The following is a 21,472-nucleotide window of genomic DNA, read 5'->3' on the forward strand; positions in this document are numbered from 1 at the left end:
CCTTTGCCTGTCTAGGGTTTCCTGTACCTACTTCCTGTGTACAACGAGGAGAACATTCCCGAGAACATTGAAGAAAAGTTTATATTTCTAAATAACCTTCGCTTTTTAAGGTTAAATCGTAGGTCAAAATCGTCGGAAAACAGAATTGCTGATACTGATACATCGTTGTAACAGCGAGAAAGGGGTTCCTGTCTCTGTCAACCTTCTTGGTAAAACGAGTGTCACACACGTCGTTCACGTTCTAACCATGACAGCAATGCGGCATCGACAGCAAATCGTATCGCTGAAATTAATAGGGACATCGACAATAACCCGCTACTGCAATGCTGCACCAGCAACGCAGCAGCCAAGGGCGTCGCCAGCGGGTGGCCAGGAGGGGCAGCTGATCTTGAAGCTTTTTCCCATTCTATTACAAATTCCGTATGTGTAGGTGTAAATGTATGGAACAATTGTAAAAATATTGTAAAATAATAGAGAGGGTTATTGTTGTTTAGAAATTTACGTAAATTGTGTCTGATTAATCAAACACATCTCTGGAAACAATAACGGTTCAGTTGGAAACAAATTTCAACTCGCGAACTGCAAAAAAATATCGCACTAAAGTACACATTTGTACCGAAAACACAGCGTGAAGTTAAACTTTTGACCGGTACTTGTATACGACATGTTGTGAATTGGTTCCATGGATCAATACCTATTAAACATTCCAGTAGGAAACCTGAAATTGAACAACATTAAAAACAAAATAGCACTTACATTTCTAGTCTGAATGATGAACTCAACGTCGTCGCCCAGCGCGAGCTCCTCTTTGGTCTTAGTCTCCGAGTAGTGGAAGAAGATCTCCTTGACCACGTCGGCGCGCTCGATGAACCCGAAGTTGTCCTTCATGGAGCACACCACGCCGTGGTACTTCACCGGGTGCACGGGGTTCTCGAAGCGCACATGGCATGCGCCTAGGGTGCCCCTGTAGGCGGAGGGTATATTCAGCAAACAATAAAGTCACAAGGAATACTCAAGCCCGGTGTTCGACTCTGAACTTTATTACTAAAGAAATAAGAGCGTAAGCAGATCATTTTCACCCGATTTACTTTTGCTGACTATAAGGAATTTTAACTCTATGTACACATGTGTGCTATGAGTGCTACGCCGTAGCCCATAAGACTGCATATATGGGTTTTACGATACACATATTTACTGTAAAAGTATTTCTTTTATAAGGATAAGGGCAGAAAGTGGTAATTTTTACGCGTTAACTTCCTGCTTTGCACGATAGAAATAATATTTTAGGAATTAACTTTTTTTTTGCTTTATTACATAACAATACCGCTTTACAAAATATTTTGTACCTATTTCCTATTTTCCACTTAAAGGGAATTGCTTACTCTAAAAACTGGCATCACATGACTATTAAAATATGTAGTGAAAATCCAAATGACTTCAAAAAGGTAAACTAAAGGAAATCTAACTGTATAAAACGCCTCACCACAAGTTCCGAGTCAGGTTATCACCCGATATTCTTCAAACGAAGCCTAGTGGGAGCTGCATGTAACCCGACTCTAATATGAAACGCCATATTGTGGGAAAATGGATTTGAAATAGTAAAATTTTAAATTTTATATAGATGCGTGGTGACAAATTGAATTAAACACTCGTTGCAAAATCGAATAGCCATTATTTAGTATATAAATATGCCTTTAATCACCTCGACATGACAGTAAAATCTATATCAGTGATCATGATGTGATGGCACGAAATACTATGTTATGCGTATGCGTCTACGACTTCGATCTTTAGGGGATGACGGAAATTACTGCTACAAGACGCGCAGGACATGTAGCTCCACCTAAAAAAACTGTTCAATTGTAAACCCTGTTAGAAGAAGATAAAATCTACTAATAACTAAAAAGCGCTGGAATAACATATTTTGGTTCACCCGTTATAAAGTAAATTTTGTGATTAACAAAAACACCTTACATAAAAGGGAGAGTATTCAAAAACGCTGTAAAAGATATCATCGATACTCGCCTCTGATTGGTAGCGATTTGAAAACTGACAGCGTCGCCGGTGTGCAGCGTGACGTTGCCTTCGACGTCATCCTTCGTATAGGGCAGGAAGAAGCACTCGCCGCGGTTCTCGTACGATATCCTGCCCGTATTGTCGCCGGAGCCCTCGCCCTTCACTTCGGTGGTCACGGTACCCGTTACTCGCGCTTCGCTCAATACCTTCGCAAACAAATACAACGGTATTGACTTTAGTTTGGTTTTGTTGATTTTTTAGCGCTTCGGTACGAACAACGGCAACATATACGTCGGATTTTCATGTTTTACTTTTATCGATAGAGGAAAAAGGCCTACAGTACGATTCGAAAAGCTTAATTCGAAAAATTAGGGCAGATTAAATCATATACATATAAGTTTTTAAATACCTACTAATTTTACGGAAAATATCAAATGAACGAGAATGAAAATGTTAACTTGCGCATGTATGTGTTAAGCCGATTAAGTTAAATGAAAACAATAACGCGATGCGCTTTGTTGTTTTTATTTTTATTAACTGTGGTATTGTTCAGTAAATAACGATTCATCATAACTCTAGTAATATCTGGGAGACCGAGCTTTGCTCGGAAAACATATAAGAACTCAAAAATGCGCGTTTTTCCCGAGATAAGACCTAGCTAGATCGATTTATCGCCCCCGAAAACCCCTAAGTGGCAAATTTCATCGAAATCGTTAGAGCCGTTTCCGAGATCCCCGAAATATGTATATAAACAAGAATTGCTCGTTTAAAGGTATTAGATAAGCCTTAACATTGCACTTGTTAATAAAAGGGAGTCCAAAAATAAAACAAATCTTGAAAAATAACTCGAAATTCCTACATGATCAATTGATCAGAAAAAGCAGTGAGTATGATAGTAAACAAGACTTGTATGAACTTACCACTTCAGGTGCTATTTTGGTGACTGTGGAAGCAATAGGCTTGCCCGTTCGTCGATCGTAAGTCATCTCAAACTCCACGGGATCCCCGATCTTGAGATGCTCAATGTTTCCACTAAACTGGCTAAAATGAAAGAACAGGCGTGCCTGCCTCTCACAACACTGTATGAATCCGTAGGAATGCTAAAACAGGAAAATAAGAATCAATACGAATTCACACAAACATAAACAGATGTTTGCAATTCACAAGGTTTTTATAACGCTTCCTAAATACGTAGAAAGCCGTAACATTCCAATTTCAGTGTATTCAATACATTTCAAAAAGGGATGACTATATTTGTTTTCTCTGTGTGATTGGTACTTGGTATTGCAAGAAGGTATGGTTTTAGTTTGATATCAAATGAATGATGACTGTTCCGTAAACTTTACGACGAGTGATTGGTTACATCTGTAAAAAAACTACAAGAGTTTCATTTGTGCCATTTTGGCTATGAAACCCTAAAAATGCTTTTAAATATCTCCGTTTTTAAAATGTGCGGTTTAGTCTAAGGTACTGGTTAAGGGTAAGTAGGGTAAGGTTTAGTTAAGCGACCCACAGATTACCAGTTCGCCGGACGATATCAGCCTGTCAGTTACTCGGACGGTACTGTCACCTTTTGCGATTAACTAGGGTTTCTGCTGCTCGAGAATTCTCGAGGCGAGAAATCTCGAGAAATTTGTCCTTCGTCGAAACGGGAAAAAAACTGTGTATTTCTTTGTGTTTATATCTATAGTGTATTTCTTTGAGTTTATATCTATAGTGTATTTCTTTAGGTAGCCAAAATAACGTAAAGAAGGTTTTATTTTACATTTTCAGGTACATTTATTAGTGAACCAACCAAATAAGAAACTGCCTTGATCCCTCCCCTATCGTTCTAGCTTCAACCGATTTTCATGTGTTGAAATTAAAAAAATATTATATATCTAAATTACTATTGATAAATCAAATCATCCTGATAATAATATATTCCTATATGCAAAATTGCACAATTTTAGCAGCTTCATTGTTACATTGAGTAAGTATTAATATTACGTAGTAAAACTGTAAGTTTGTCACATCGATTTAAATTAATTGACTTTAATATTCTTAAACAAGATTCGGTTAAACAAGAATAATCATAATAATACAATATTAATATTCTTGCCTAATAAAATAACATATTGTGGTTCTTTTTACATTTTGTGAAATACCTAAAGAAATACACTATAGAATGTACCGTTGGCGCGTGCGAATGCTGCACCTAGTTTTTTTGTTGAACGTTTTATTATTAAGTGCAATTTATGGTAACTAAAAATTTATTATTTGTTTGAATTATTGATTTCACCTACGACTCCTATGAGTCTGATTTGTGATAAAGCAAAAAAATTAAATTAACATGGTGTTTTTCTAAAGTTTTAAAATTTCTCGAGATACTCGAGAAACTCAAGAAATCCAGGGCTGTAACCGCGAAAATCGAAGTTCGCAAATTGCGGGCATTTTTCTCTGTCACTCTTATTACGCCTTCATTGGAGTAAAAGAGAAAGATCCCCGCAATTTGCGAATATCGGTTTTCGCGGTAGCCCCTCTGGTCAAGAATTCTCGTGCCTCGAGAAATAAAAAAGGTCGAGAAACCAGAAACCCTACGGTTAACTGACAGGCTGATATCGTCCGGCGAACTGGTAATCTGTGGGCCCCTTTAGAAACACAAGCATTGTTCGATACAGAGCTACTGTTTAATGTTTGAAAACAAATCGCTAAATGTGCGGTGATAACTTGATAAGCGAGGTCACGATGCTACGTTTGAGATAAGAGATAGCGCGTTTAGTAGGTAACCCCGGTCGCGAAGTAAATAGGTATATGGACATGCACTTGAACAAGTAAGGAATCTTATTTGTTATTTACTTAAAACTCATTTTTGTTCCATCTAGTTAGCCGTAGCTTAACACCTTTGCTGCGGAAATTGGAGCAACTCGTATATGTATTTATCATACTTTGGATGGGGTCTTTCGACCCCATCCCGCAGTGAATCTTTTAACTAACCACAATGACACAGTGTAAAAAGTAACAGTATACCGAGCTACTAACAATGGCGATGACTGCGATGTATGCAACTCGGGTGCGCGACCCCATCACCCCTCGTCGAACGACAGTATATGTAGACTGTGACAGTAAAGCTCTGAGCTCTGAGCCGTGTTCACTGGGGTATGAGATCGAAAGACCCCATGCAATGTATGCTTGATTCCGAGTTACTGTAATTGCCTCAGCGAAGGCCTTAAAGAAATAACAAGTATTGTTAAAAGAAACGTATTCAGTTATGTATAAATGCGACTGATAACATTAATACACAACGACAAATAAATGGCTTCTTTTTTGATGGACCTGAAATGCAAACCGACCAGTAACCCCTAAAAATCAGACTAGTTTTGATATTTTTATGCTTTAATTCTGTAAATTATGGAAATTTATTTGAGTAATCAATCCTAATCGCTATAAAGAACAATGAAAAGGCTGTAGTATTGTATAGAATTTCCACAAAATGACCAGTTTACACATTATGCAAGACATTAAGGGGCCCACTGATTACCAGTTTGCAGTCCGCTGGACCGGACGATATCAGCCTGTCAGTTGTTTGGAACTGTCACGTTTTGCGTTTAACTGACAGACTGATATCGTCCGGTCCAGCGGACTGGTAATCAGTGGGCCCCTTTTAAGTTAATACCCTAGCTGCAGGTAAACCCTTGTGCAAACCAATATTCATTATATTGAGTAGTTTATAATCAGGGCGTAACTGACCAACTGTAAAAATATGGGTGTACAAATCATCTCAAAAATATGTCCCATAACTCTTATGTCAGTGAATTAAGAACTACATGGGACGTATTTTTGAGTAAGTTGTCTACACCCATATTTTTACAGTTGACTGTACATTGGATCAGGATTGTCGTAATATATTATATAATGTAGTAGCTAATTATAATTATCGATTAATAAAGGACTGAATGAAACATTGTTTGGTAACTACTAACTAGGTTGCTAACAAATAATTAATATTTAAATGAGCAAAACTGTCAACTTCTAACATGTGAAAATAAATAAATGAAGCAAAAATAAGTAATGTTTTAAGGCTTTCAATTTAATAAATGCGCGCCCCTCTCTAGACCGCTTACAAACACATCTAAAATAATCTAAGCTAGTCCTACAGATGCTTCAAAAATATTACGTAAATTAGATGTGAGCGTAGGTACAGTCGCCAACAGATATATCAAGTGGCAAAGGTGTTCACAAATAATTATCTAAAGACGCCTTTATTGTCAAGGCGATAGAGCGTGTTCAGATATTGTGATCACCTTGGCCACTCCGATATACTCGTATCTGATGGCTGCTGTACAGTATGGTTAATCTCTATCGTCTAGTAACCGGGAATGGCCACAAAATCTTCTTTAATAAAAAGGCGAACAACAGTACAGTCAGCAGCAGAAGTTGCTAAACGGGCAAGATGTTCAAAATAAACTTGACGCGACTTTATTGTTAAGAGAAAGACCGTGTCAAGGTAAATTTGAACACCTCGCCCGCTTAGCAACTTCTGCTGCTGACTGTACTCGACTGTAGGCGTATCTTGATGAAGATACGCCTTTTTTTTACCTCCACGCGCTATCCAATTAAGTTTTTACGCCCTAATGGAAACCTTATCAAATGAAATTTCGAATAACAATTCGACGGCGCATCACAGATAAAAGAGCTTAATATTTCTCTATGACGGAGTGAACTCACACCAATTTCTCCGAATTCTCCGAATAATAGATGTATACACGGTTACTGGAATTACACCAAATGCAACATGCACGGGAGCGACGTACAATCGGACATATGACGTTTCCGTGTAATGAAGCTTTTGTCGAAATAAATGGATAACATCTAGGTAATTGGAGACATTGACGATGTTAACGAGGGCTTGGCACGTTGAAGACATCAAATCAAAGCTGGGATGGATGGATGGTGCGAGAAGTCGGTTGTGTGTTTCGTTATATTGCACACTACTGAGGTACAACAACACTATGTAACGAAACTCGCATGCGAGTTCTCGCCGTCCAAATGAGTTTTTATTGTTGGCGTGTGCAGTGTGGTCTGGTCAGTCAGGGCCAGGAATATTGTACCCCGCTCCACCACAAAAGTACTGTGAGTACTATAAAAAGCACACATTCCTTGTGTCCCGGATGGTTCAGACTCAATCAGTAGTGGCGGATTTGCCCTAAGGCCCAGTAGGCCCGAGCCTAGGGCGGCAAGATATTTAGGGGTGGCAAATTGTGACAAAAAATTCGTTATGATAACAAGAAATAACTCCAAATGTAGTCATTATCACTCATTATGATGGGTGCTGAGAAAGGGGCGGCTATAGGGCCTGGGGCCTAGGGCGGCAGACTGCAAATCCGCCACTGGCAATCAGATGTATCGGCGTGGCGAATGTGGTCAAAAATATCTAAATGCACTTTAAAGACTGATAATCAAACCTGTGCAGTGCTAAGTCGGATATATGGATATTGTCTATTACGATACATATTCTACTACTTTAGCAGGAGATCTAAGGTCCACCACCTTGCATTTTGGAGACAAAGCAAACCGCTTGGAACAGGTGTTCCTGGGGGTGATCTGAGCTGATTAAGCCCGGTTGCTAAGAGGTTCCCCCCAGCAGGTGGGCAGGGGAGGGGGGGTAAAAGTGGCCTCCGGCGCGCCTCACTCTAAGCTTTATATCTGCATACATCTCGCAACTATATCAAGTTTGGTGTCTTTTTCGTGTAATTCGAGGATGAAGAATTCAGTTCTGTGACTAAATTTTCACTCACCCATACAAAAAAATCGAGAGATTCAAAATTAAAAAAAAAACTTTTAATTTTTTTTTCGTAAATTTTCTAAAAAATTTTAACTATGAGGATTTGCTCTAGAAAAAAAATACCTGTGAATAGCCCAGTTATCCTACTATACAGAATAGTAAACTTGTCAAACATTTTTTTTCATAACTCTGTTAAAAAAAAATGTTTTGTGTCGCGCGGCGTACCTGCATTGTAAGAGCGGTATGCAGCGTTTAGGATTTTTAAGTATGTTTAGATGATTTCTGATAAGTTGTTATTCTTCTGGTTGTAGATTACATTAATAAATTACTTCTGGAAGTGATATATATACAAATATAAATTAAATATACAAATAAAGATGTTGGGAAAACTTTCGCCAACAGAGTTAAGTATTATAAATGTGATAAAATTAACATTATTATTTGCATGTCTTTTCCATATCTCGGGACCATGGGGTCCCGGACCTTTGGGAGGCATACGTGGGGACGAAGCCAACAGCGCAGAGGCCCTTTAAGGCACGTTAATCTAAAAGCAAGGGATACATGTGGTGGATACTATCCCCGAACGCACAATGTGATACATCCAGAGATGGTCCCCGCCAGGTGCAAAGACTATTACAGTGCAGCACTTTTGTGCTGCGATGGGAACTAAGGTCATGGGCTATAGATTTGAAAGTTGGATGGACTGGATAATGGGCTATGGGAGAGACTAGCGGACACCTGCCGTGACAATCAGTCTCAAAATTGTAAATGACAGGTGGTGACTCGCCAACTCATTGAGTGGGCCCCGCAATGGCCGCACGCACAGTGCGACAACAGGGCAACACTTTGGAGTGGCTGTGAGGTTGTCGAGAGGTGAGTCTGCGGTAGCCAGATCCCGGTAATCCGTTCAGCAGGCCGCCGGCGTTATGACATTTTACACTTCGAACCTGGAGCATAGGTCCCGCTCTTGCGACTCCATTCTGGCCGGCCAATCAAGGCAAGCACAGAGGCGAGGGCCAGATGACAGGGCCATCTGGAATAAAGGTCCGCGGTGTCGTCACTCACTGTCAGCTCGCCACAAGCTGCCCCGCGGGACATTATTATTATTATTGTGGTGTTGTGGGCCTTTGAGTGTCGCATTGACCAGCATTGATCTATTGTGACGGCCCTTTAAGTTCATTACTAATGCCCGTTGCATCCAGAAAGTTCCAGATTCTTTGGGCCGTAATGTTTTGTACCTCATAGGGTTGCACTACGTGTCGCCCTAGGTAGGTACTTCTTTTTGACATTAGTAGTCCACAAGAACAGAGAATGTGCATTGCAGTCTCCTCTGATTCCTGACAGAGCCTGCATGTCGCATCTTGTTTCTTGCCAATTTGAAACATATATGTTTGTTCAACTTGCAGTGTCCAGTCAGTATTCTGGTCACCGCGCAGGTTTTGTGCCTTTTGAGTCTTAAAAGCTCCTTAGCAGTTTTGCTGTTGAACCCTTTGATCAGAGCTTTCGAGTGTTCTTGTCCTTTAACGAACTTCCACCAATCGATTGCTCTCGTTTTTTCTAAGTTGCTGAGCAGAGAATATGCATCTCGTTTTGTGCTTCTACAGAAGGGTTCTGGGCCGACCAGGGGTGTGTCTGCGCCCTTTCTAGCAAGTTCGTCCGCTTCTTCGTTTCCGTTAATGTCGGAGTGCCCTGGTACCCATCTAAGTGTAACTTTGTTGGAGTAAACCAGTGCATTTAGGTTTGTTTTACAGTTCTGGACTAGTTTTGAGTTTGACTCAAGGGATTCTAGTGCCAGCGGAGCAGCCTGGCTGTCTGAGTTGATGTAGATAAGCTGGTGTCTTAGGTTTCTATCCAGGTTGATCTCCGCACATTTGTTGACGGCGAAGACTTCTGCTTGGAAGATTGAGGCCAATGTGCCCATGCTGACGCTAGCTCTGAGCTTAGATCTCTCACCATAGATCCCACATCCTACATCATTGCCTTTCTTGGAAGCATCTGTATACCAGATGTGGCTTCCCTCTTCGACGTACATTTGGTTGTTGATCCATTTGTCTCTAGGAGGTATTTCTACTGTGTACAGTTTGGTGAGATGACATTCGGTGTGAGCGTCATCAGTGGGCATGCTAAGGGCTCTATTCGCAAAAACCCAGGCCTTTAGATTGGTTAATGCCTGAGAGTGCCATTTTGGCCTGTTTAGCGTGCATATTCTGTAGACGCACTGCTTGGCCTCCTTTTGCACCTGCAAGTGGAGTGGTATGATGTCCAGCAGTGCATCTAGGGCCGCTCCCGGTGTCGAAGAGTAGGCGCCTGTTACTGTTAAACAAGCCGTGCGTTGCAGGCTGTTTAGAGTGTCTATTGCTGTCTTTTGGCTGGTTTTGTTACACCAGTTGCGGAGGCCGCTGTGTATAACCACATAGCAATTTGGATCTTAAGCCCCCCATCTTGCTCCTGCCATTCGACAGCATGACCACATGGCCATTTTCACTTTTTGTATAATGTTTCTCAGGTGAAAAATTATAAAAAATAGAAATAAAAATGTTTTTCTACTTAAAAACTTATAAATCACATGTGCAAATAGTGTGAAACCAGATACTTAAATAAAATTCTGAATAATAAATACTTTTTTTTTTTGGATTTCATACAACTTTGAAAAATTTCAAAGTGTTGTAGCACCCCCTTGTAGTTGAGATAAAATTACGAAACTTGGTGTATTTTATCAGCATAATAAGTGTAACAAAATAAGGGGGTGCCCCGTAGGAAAATAAAAAAAAATGTTTTTTGAAGCACCCTATTGGATATTGTGTTGAGGCAAGGGCCTTTGACGATGACTACAAGGGCGTCGGCATATCCTTCTGTATCAAAGTCTTGGCCTGACATGATTGCAAGAAGTTGGTCCACTGCTAGGGTCCATAATAGTGGGGATAAAACGCCTCCTTGTAGGCACCCTTTAGTGGTATAATATTCATGCTCTATATATAGTATTGATGGTCAGAGTGGCTACTCTGTTTGAGAGCATGCTATGTACCCATCTGGTGGTTTCGTCTACTCCCTTTGATTTCATACCATTGAGTATGGTCTCTGTGGGCGTATTGTCGAAAGCACCTTCAACATCAAGGAACGCACATAGAGCGGTTTGCTTTGCCTCTAGGGTTTTCTGCACCTTGTCAACCTGGTTGAAAATTATTTCGGCGACACGGCGGTTTTTGGCGCACGGCGCGATTTGGTCTATGTTTGGGGACAGATTATAGCCCCTCAGCAACAGCCACCATGCCCTGCTGACTGGGGCTGGTCCAAACAACAAGGTTATTGGGAGCCCATATGGACAAGCCTACCTGCGGCGGCTGCTGCTTGTTTAGAGCTTATTCGTTGCCGCTGCAAAACAAAATGCGCAGGGAGGTGCAACTGCGTTAAAAAAAACCTAAAATGCACAGTCCCATGGGCATGTAATGGCAATTACGAACAATATAATATCTTATTTTAACCCGCATTTTTTGTCAAACATCTCCTATGTTAATTTTATCACATTTATAATACTTAACTCTATTAGCGAAAGTTTTCCCAACATCTTTATTTATATATTTCATTTATATTTGTATATACAGTGTGTTTTTTTAAGTGGGACAGTATGGGGAAATCCCAAAGTATAAGAGATACAGGGAAACTGTCTTAGGAAACATTAGGTACTTTTTTGTGAAAAAAAAATGGTATAGTCAAAATTTTGGTCAAGTGTGAGTTGTCCCTAAAAATGATTAATTTTGATGAAATTTTTTTTTGACGCACATCTACTCAGTTTCATGAAGGGATCATTTTATTGTATGGGAAGAAAAAAATCGGGACAGCAGAAGTTAGTCAAATTTAAGAAAATCGTTTTCATTTTTACAACCCGTGTAAATTGAAAACCACTGCCCACTGCAAGGTCTTTATTTAAAAAATATTGCCTATTCCAGTTTTACATTTGAATTTGGAACACTTTATTTGGTTTAAAAAGGATTAAAATACTTTAAGATATTCTTACGCGAGCCTTACCTTACAAATCTAATTTAAAAAAAAAACAAATTTTAAATTTGGAACTTCTTGAAACAAACAGTATTTTACTTGATATTTCATTGTTTAAAGTTAACATTATGTTAAGTTTTCGTCATGGAATTACCAAACTCGCATAAAGTAGATTTAATTGAAGCGTATTTTGTAAATTATCGTAGCTCTGTGAATGCGTTACAGTGGTATCGGGAACGTTATCCGGACCGCGATCAACCGGACCGCAAAATTTTTGACAAACTGGTGAAAAATTTAAGAAAGGGAGGCTGTTTTAAATTAAAACGGAAGAGACGAGCCACAGTAATAAATGAATTTACAACTATCGCAATCTTAGGATATTTTGAAGCCTACCCAAAAGCCTCATTGAGGGAAGCTGCTAACACTATCGGTGTGCATAAATCTACAGTACGAAAGGTATTGAAGGCTTACAAGTACAAGTGTTACATAGAAGGTCATCTTGTACAAGCATTGCTTCCAGGAGACACTGACCGGAGATTAGCATTTTGCCAGTGGTTTGTAGCATGCTCGATTAGAAACCCGTCTTTTCCAAGCCGGATTATTTGGACAGATGAATGCAATTTTTCAAACAATGGCATGTACAATAGAAAAAATAATCATTTTTGGGCACGTACAAACCCCTTCCGAACTACGGCAACCCATAACCAGGTCCGCTTTTCCTTTAATTGTTGGTGTGCAATATTAGATAATAAAATCTTTGCCATTAAAATTTACCATGGAACATTGAATAGTCAAAAATATCAGGAAATATTAAACATGGCTGTGGATTTAGTAGATATGGCAATTCCATTAAATAATTTGAATAATATCATCTACCAACAAGACGGCGCCCCTGCCCACAATAGTATCGCTACGAAACAGTTTTTAAATGAACATTTTCTTGATCGCTGGATGGGCACAAATGGCCCTATTAAATGGCCACCACGTTCACCCGATTTAACACCGTTGGATTTTTTCATTTGGGGGTACCTTAAAGGTCGAATTTATGCAGATACTTACAACTCGGTACAAGAGTTAAAAGACGCAGTGCATTATCATTTGAACAACATACATCACAACGCCTTGTCTAAAGCTACCAGAGGTGTTCTGAAACGCGCTCGTGCCTGCATTCGACAAGAGGGAGGCCACTTTGAACATTTACTTTAATGTAAAATTATTTTATTAAATTTACCTAACTTCTGCTGTCCCGATTTTTTTCTTCCCATACAATAAAATGATCCCCTCATGAAACTGAGTAGATGTGCGTCAAAAAAAAATTTCATCAAAATTAATCATTTTTAGGGACAACTCACACTTGACCTAAATTTTGACTAAATTTTGACTATAACCTAATGTTTCCTAAGACAGTTTCCCTGTATCTCTTATACTTTAGGATTTCCCCATACTGTCCCACTTAAAAAAAACACACTGTATATCACGTCCAGAAGTAATTTATTAATGTAATCTACCACCAGAAGAATAACAACTTATCAGAAATCATCTAAACATAATTAAAAATCCTAAACGTTGCATACCACTCTTACAATGCAAGTACGCCGCGCGACACAAAACATTTTTTTAACAGAGTTATGAAAAAAAATGTTTGTCAAGTTTACTATTCTGTATAGTAGGAGAACTGGGCTATTCACAGGTATTTTTTTTCTAGAGCAAATCCTCATAGTATACATTTTGTAGAGGATTTTCGAAAAAAAAAATCTAAAGATTTTTTTTGAATTTTGAATTTTTCGAATTTTTTGTATGGGTGAGTGAAAATTTAGTCACAGAAATGAATTCTTCATCCTCGAATTATACGAAAATGACACCAAACTTGATATAGTTACGAGATGTATGCAGATATAAAGCTTAGAGTGAGGCGCGCCGGAGGCACTTTTACCCCCCCTCCCCTGCCCACCTACTGGGGGGAACCTCTTGGCAACCGGGCTTAATCAGCTCAGGTCACCCCCAGGAACACCTGTTCCAAGCGGTTTGCTTTGTCTCCAAAATGCAAGGTCCCCTTAGAAAACGGGACCTTAGATCTCCTGCTACTTTAAAGAGATTCGATATACGAATAAAATTATTTCTATTCTATTCTTATTTCTATATCATGTCTAATATCAAGCCTATTTAATATAATAAGATTTAATAATAAACATCGCTTTTTTTTTCGCGCACCGTGCACACCTTATGCTGATATGATGTGATGCTGATGTGAATAGAGGCTTTGTACCTATATTTGTGAACACCTTGACCGCTCCGATACATCTGATGGCGAGTGTAAAAATCTATAACGTTTCGAACGCAGCGACCTTAACCTGCTACGCTACGGGTTACGACGTAGCTCTTCAGGCGTTGTTTTGCTGCACACGCACCTGTTTGTATGATTACCTTAATCTAATCCAAACTAAAATTTAACTGAATCACCGATATGAAACTAAATTTTTGGGATACTTTGCGGAAATTTGTACACACCGCATATGTTATTATCTCGGAAAATTAGTCTACTCGACGAACTGAAAACGGTGAAAAATAGAGATACTACTCCTAAAACTAGAAGCTCGCCCCGAACTGAGAACTCGCGGTTTGCCAAAAATTATGTACCTAGAGCCGGTGTATGGGGGCCGGTGAAAGATTATTGTACATAGATGGTGCACTATGTACAAAAGGAGGTAAAACCACCCATTTTTCTAGTAGGTAGCATTTCGTTTCTCTAAGGGTCGCAGTTTTAGGCTCACGAACCCACTTCTCTGATAGCAGTTCGGTTCTGTGAGGATTGCAGTTCGAACCTAACCAAAACCACTTCTTTTCGGTTCTGTGAGGATCGCAATTCAAACCTAACCTAACCCACTTAACGGCGCGTGCGGTGTGGTGTACGGAGGTTTGAGCGGGAGGGGCTAGTAAGTTTGGCATCATTATACTTTATACCTACATTTTATGGTAGGTAATCATAGTGGTTTATTTAGCTTAGGTACCAGTGGTTTTCCGGGTCAAGGTCCGAGTGGCCCCAGGGCCAGCTCCGTCAAAATCGAAATTCGAAATCGCCAAACGTGTAGTCATTGAAGAGTTCTGTTCTGATCATCATCAGCAGTTCCACTTCATCAAATGCGACAGTTATTAATGTAAATTCTTGATTTTCTGAAGAAAATACAAAAATCTCTATACGCATGCCTTTAAGATTTGAGGAGTTCCCTCGATTCTTCGTGGATCCCATCATCAGAACTCGAGTTTGACAAAAATGTGGCTTAAAAACTTAACTTGCTTAACCAACATAACGAAGAGGACAAATCGCCAAAGGTGAACTATGCTTCGTTGAAGAGTTCCGTTCTGATCATCATCAGCAGTTCCACTTCATCAAATGTCACTTTTTTTAATGTATATGCTTGATTTGTTGATAAAAGACATATATCACTATATGTATGCCTTTAAGATTTGAGGAGTTCTCTCGATTCCTCATAGATCCCATCATCAGAACTGGGTTTTGACAAAAACGGGACCAATCTGTATGCATACCTATACATACATTCAAAAAAAATCAAAATCGGTCCAGCAATGACGGAGATATGGCGTAACTAAGATTTAAAAAAATCACATCGAATCTCCTCCTTTTGAGATTTGGAAGTCGGTTAATAAATGAGGGCGCCACTTTCTACGTAGCTGTCACATTTTTTGACTTAAAATGCTTACAATTTATAGTCTGTCAAGCCATTTCCGTCAGTAGAAAAAAGCGGCTAAAAAATGCGCGAAGGGTTATCGTCCCATAGAAAATTTGAATATCGCACCTTTTTCTACTGACAAACTTGTTTGACCGACTATAGTATGGAAATTTTAGAGTTCCGTTTTATTTAATTTCTACTATTTTATGTCCCACTATAGGCGGCAATCTTAGAGGATATAACCAACGGAGACGCCATGTCTAAAATTTTCGGTACAAAATAGTCTGCCGTTTTTTGCGGGGGAGGGGCACATCAAATGTATGTACGTCATGTCAGATAAACGTCAGTCCATACATATGGTTGACATGTGGTTGACCATTGGCCGCCTATTTTCGACAGAGGGGAACGCCTGTTAATGGCGGCTCCATTGTTAATTACTCCGAGGCGGCAATGGATCAAAAATCGCGTGCAAAAATTACAAGGTCTGTGGAGCCCTTAACTGATACTGTATCTGTGGTAGGCCGAAATATTTCCTGTCAAATGTCAAATACCTATATTATCATTATATTATGTTTATTTTTATCTTGCTAATTATTTCAAAATGGTAAATTTAAAAACGATATTATAAAAGTGCAAACCGAGCACTTTCATTTGATACCAAACTCGACCATACTTTCTTGCAAAAAGATGACCAGAATAGCAAGACCCCTCACAAATAGCTTTTGAGCCTTCTAAGCTCTTCTAGCTCAATAACCCCTTGATCGAGCCTGCTCATAATTTAATGACTAAAATATAATGCTCTGAACTACACGTTTACCCAATTTCATTTAAATTAGAACAAATTTACTTAAGTTCTTGAGTATCAAACTATCCTCTGATAGTTCAGCTTAAAAACATCGAAATTCCGGGACGTGCCCCTAGCCAGCCGCGTGTCCCAAGTCGAATGTAAGAACTTCGTTCGCTTCGCTCGCTCGTTCGAATACGTGATACCTCATTGGATTCGGAATGATGTATGGAAAAATGTATTCTAAGAGTTCATTAGCACACGAAAAACATCAGAACTTTAAAAGCCTGTGCAGTGTGCATTCCCGATGCGTGCATAAACGTGCACGTGCACACCGCTTGAGTGACGTGTGCGTGCATGTCTCCAACAGTTAGCGCACGCGCACGTGCTCGTCTACGCACTAACATCCGATATGCACAGGCCTTAAAAGATCTCAGCAAAAAAGTGTCAATGGTGGAATGCCCTTTAAGTTTTTGAAGTATAAGAAACTTACCAGTAGCTTTTCAATAATCCCAGTTTCTCTGATAGGCGGGTGGTTGGCAGAGTCGTATTGCTGGGACGATGTGTTGTTGGAGCTGGTGGAGTAGACCCCCACCGAGTCGCCCATCGGGCACCCGTCTATGTTATAGTTGGCGAGAGTGAAGCGATTGCCGCCACCCCCGCCAGTCTTTCCCACGTTGTTATAATTATCTCTTGGAGAACTTGGATAATCGCTGCTAAACGTACCTGTTGATCAATTCAAGAGAAACAGTGTTATTGGATGTCACTCTGTCAGTTTTGGAAATGAAAGATCGTTAACGCTCCGTAGCGTATCATAGTCATCTCTCATTATCACTCTTCTACACTAGTGTGACAGTGACTGTTACGTTTCGTTTGCTACAGAGCGTTAAACGATTGCACGTTGGCTACGCACTCTGGTAGCCTAGCGGTAAGAGTGTGAGACTTAGGTACAACCCGGAGTTCTCAGGTCTAAGCCCCGGCTTATACCAACAGATTTTCGGAAGTTATGTATTATATATCATTTTATACACCGTGTTTTATTTCCGGTAATTTCAAGGGTGCATTTGTGAACTTAAATTTAGTAACTTTCTCAAAGACACCGGTATTTGGTGTTAGGCCCCTACGAGCCTAAACACTTGCCTTAGGACCTGTTTACATATTGATTAGTGTTTAGTACGAGTTTATACATTTTCTCATTCTTTCCCAACTGGGCATCAAAACACGTTTGTCCACCATCTGCCGACATCGGTTGCTGGCATACTTTGGCCATGTAATGCGAAGAGGAGCTGAGAGTCTCGAGAAACTGGTTGTGATTGGTGGAGTGGAAGGCAAGAGAGGTCGCAGTCGATTGCCAACCAGGTGGACTGACCAAGTTAGAGAAGCCACTTCCTCGAGCAAATTCCATCAAGCAGGGAGGGCAACAATGGATCGAGACCAATGGAGACAGCTGATCAAGGATGTGAAACCTAGTGATCACAATCCTCAGGAATGAGGGAATGACTGAAGAGAGACATACATTTTCTACTAAACTACCACCGTCTTTTACTCCAATTAAGGCGACATTAGAGTGTGCGAACTTTGGTGATTGGGGTAAGCCCTCGGAACCTACCATAAATGGGCTGGGCTGCAAATACCAAATTTCATCAAAATTGGTTTAATGGTTTAGGTGTGAAGAGGTAACAGACACACAGACAGTCACTATCGCATTTATAACATTAGTAGGGATGTAACAGATATATCTTCTTGCTTCAAACCAAGGACCTCAAGTTTTATAGTGTTATTTGAATATTATTTTTTAAGGACCAGAGATATGGTGGCTAATAGAACATAATTATGTATCTGTATGGAGTCTGTGGGATGTTTACTCTTTCTAATTTAAGTTAAATTTATAAAACATTAACCCCCTTTCATAAACATTTACTAAAGTTGACAAGCCGATAATAATTGTTTGTCCCTTTCCAATATTGGTATGATGGAAAGGGACAAACAATTATTATCGGCTTGTCAACTTTAGTAAACATTTATGAATAAGGGGTTTAGTATGGAATGCAAATGAGATTTTATAGGAACAGATGATTAACTGATATTTTGAGAATTATTTGATCATCAAAGTTAACTCATATGAAAGTTCAAGGTTGCAGACTAGATAACTAATGTATTGACTCATTCTAACATACTTAAAAAATAGGTACATGCATTTTTGCCAAATAATCAGAAAAAATATTAACACACAAAATAAAAGTGTTACTGTACATTTATCGTAAACTTTGTGAGGTGTGCAATAAAGAGACTTGCATTGTAAGTATAAAAGGTCGCGGAAAAATATAATCATTTAATCATAAAAAGTAATGACGCAACTTTAATGCCCTTAGCAACATTTAAACAGTTGCTGAATGTCTTGTCTGCGATATGGAATATGGAAGAAGTATACATACAATCATAGGGCTAACCTCCAAAATATTAGACCAAAAATATAGCCTAATGAATTATAAGTTTGTCTCATATCACAGATAAATTGAAACGAAAAACCAGTAAGTTACATACCCACAAATAGAGGCATACTAGGTACCAATAAAATCTACCCTCAATAACAATCAAATCCTCATCAATATTTAAGGACTTCCTCATTATTATCTATAAAATAATAGGTTAAAAAGAAAAAGGAATATAGTCCATATGCCACAGACTTCAGAGAGCAACTGTCAGTATCAGCAGAAGTAAAATTTAAGGATTATTTTTACAAACTTTTTTTCTCATAGTGCCAATTGCCAAAATTAAGAATATATATTATCTGACAGTGATAATGATAATGATAATAAAATACAAAACTTACCATTTCGATAGGCCTGTTTGGCCTGCATGTTAGAATGCTGGAGATCTAGAATATCCTGCAGGGGTGATGAGTGTGAATCTGGCGGCTGGAACATCTTCCACTGAGGATTACTTGACATTATTCCTTGTTTAGTGCTGTATCTTCTGTGTATATGTCTCGAAAAACGCTGTATTTACGAATATATCACAGAATAATGTAATTTAAAAAGTGGTTACAATTTATTGAAAACAAATCACATTTTCATTAGTCTTTGTGTTCATTGGAACACCAACATGTCTCTTTCACAAGTGTCACAATTTCTTCACCAAAACCACTAATATTGAAAAATAAATCTACTTATGATTATGATATACTAGATCCTCAGATGTCTTCAATGCTTGCTGAATCGGAGCTCTGTGGTACATCGGCTTGTTGAAGGTAATCGTATATTCTGTTTCTATCTATAGGCTATACCGTTTGCCCGAAACCGACACTCAGAAGCTGCAATAGACATTCGTATTAGTAAAAAATATTACTACGTATCTCCATAAGTTGAATCAATATCAAAAATGGCTCATTAGTGCATAATGGCAACAAAGCGGAGCGTCGAAATTCAGTTTTACATTTTATTATTGCTATCTAGGTAGGTATCGGCCGCACGATCAAACCGAGATCTGCACAAATTATATCGCCGTCGGCCGATGCTAAACGGTTATCTATAAACTTTATTTAAGGCAGGTCGATTACAAATACACACTAGGTGCGTTTTTTGGAAACGTTAATCTAAGATGGAGATATATACAAGACGACGAAATTATTAAATCTCACCACGACACAGCATAGCACTGACGACATACCGCCATATTGAATGTCAACATTCACGACTTCACTCCGGCCATACAAACTATATAAAAGTGGTTTAATAAAAATCATCCATAAGAAATATTTTAGTTGTAAAAAATTATAAATAAAATAAGAGGATTTTTAAATTTTGTCCTTATTTTTTTGTCTGAAGTTGATTTCTATCAATCAGAGAGATTTAATTTTCACGAGATTTATGGCTAAAGATTAAAATTAGTGGCCAATATTTTACTTTATAATAATAATATTTTTAGTTTTTATATTGAGTAAATTAATGTGATGTTTATTTTTTCGGGTGCATATGACAAGCGACAAAAGTATTGTTAATTTACTAAAATAAGCAATAATGTTTTTGGAAATTTTAATAGTATGTTATTGGTGTAAGTAGTGTAAATAATATTTAATTAGTATTTTTAGTATGTATTATCGCGGTAAGTAAGCTTTTAATTGCAATAAATAAGCTTTCAATGGCAGTAAAGCTAAGTATAGGTTGGATAAAAATATTAATTAAATAACGCTTGATGTTAGTGTTGGCAATAGTCCTTTTATTTTTGCACACTGGCAACATTGCTATGGCCAATTGTCACACAGCGTTTTATTTTTGCTCAAATTATTTTTAACAGATTTCGTACTGTTTTATTATCATTCTGTGTTTATATCGTATATCTTAAATATTAAAAGAAAACTAACTCCATTCTACAGTTGCTTTAAGATTTGACAGGTAAACAATGCATATTGACACCAATGACATCATTATAGGCACCAGTAGAAATAACGGCACTATAACACAATAGTTTTTCTAACATCATACACTCGGGACTTTTTTACTTGTGTTGAATCGAAACGGATATGTTTTTAAGTGGCGCCAAGCTTAAAAGATGTTAGGTGAGTACATCCATGTTATACGAAATAAAGTCATACATAACTTTAGTTTGCACCTAAATTTTATATTGGTTTAGTGTCTATTTGACCTGAATCAGACATTGGCTTCGTACCAGAGTGCCTAAGTATGAAACTATCCAAGTTCCATAAAATTGCAAACCCAAACTTGTATTGATATTATACTGGATACTGAGGGTGGGGAATGCAAATCGGTTATTTTTTGTATGGAAATAATCGGTTTTTAACCGAAACCGCGGTTATTTCCATACAAAAAATAACCGATTTGCATTCCTTAACTGAGGGCCTACCGCGAACCACGTTCGACTTGTTGCCTCTCTGTCACTCTTGTAAATTCGTACATAAGGGTGACAGGGAGACAACACGTCGAACGTGGTTCGCGGTAGGCCTTCTGGTCTAACCGACTGAGGTTCGGATTAAGTTATAATTTCTTAAAACCATTTTACATTTTAATAAAACCACAATAAAACATAAAATATGGTCTAACTTAGTACAAAACCAATTTTTTAGGGTTCCGTACCCGAAAGGTAAAAACGGGACCCTATTACTAAGATAAGACTCTACTTTCCGTCTGTCTGTCGGTCCGTATGTCTGTTACCAGGCTGTATGAACCGTTATAGCTAGACAGTTGAAAATTTCACAGATTATGT

The 21,472-nt window shown here is 38.7% G+C and overlaps 1 protein-coding gene across 1 annotated transcript in view; it reads right to left on the bottom strand.

Moving 5' to 3' along the window:
- The window catches only part of LOC134804045 (cold shock domain-containing protein E1), a 53,236-nt gene extending 33,180 nt beyond the window's left edge, over positions 1–20,056 (bottom strand). Inside the window, exons 1-6 of the mRNA XM_063776924.1 lie at positions 19,890–20,056; positions 19,083–19,562; positions 16,743–16,975; positions 2,937–3,116; positions 2,026–2,222; positions 757–964 (exon numbers count right to left, since the gene is read on the bottom strand). Of these exons, the coding sequence (XP_063632994.1) occupies positions 757–964; positions 2,026–2,222; positions 2,937–3,116; positions 16,743–16,975; positions 19,083–19,200 (936 nt within the window). The 5' untranslated portion in view covers positions 19,201–19,562; positions 19,890–20,056. The remainder of the gene's footprint in view (positions 1–756; positions 965–2,025; positions 2,223–2,936; positions 3,117–16,742; positions 16,976–19,082; positions 19,563–19,889) is intronic.
- Positions 20,057–21,472: the final 1,416 nt, after the last annotated feature.

The sequence above is a fragment of the Cydia splendana genome, chromosome Z (genome assembly GCF_910591565.1).
Source record: "Cydia splendana chromosome Z, ilCydSple1.2, whole genome shotgun sequence".
Lineage (NCBI taxonomy): Eukaryota > Metazoa > Arthropoda > Insecta > Lepidoptera > Tortricidae > Cydia > Cydia splendana.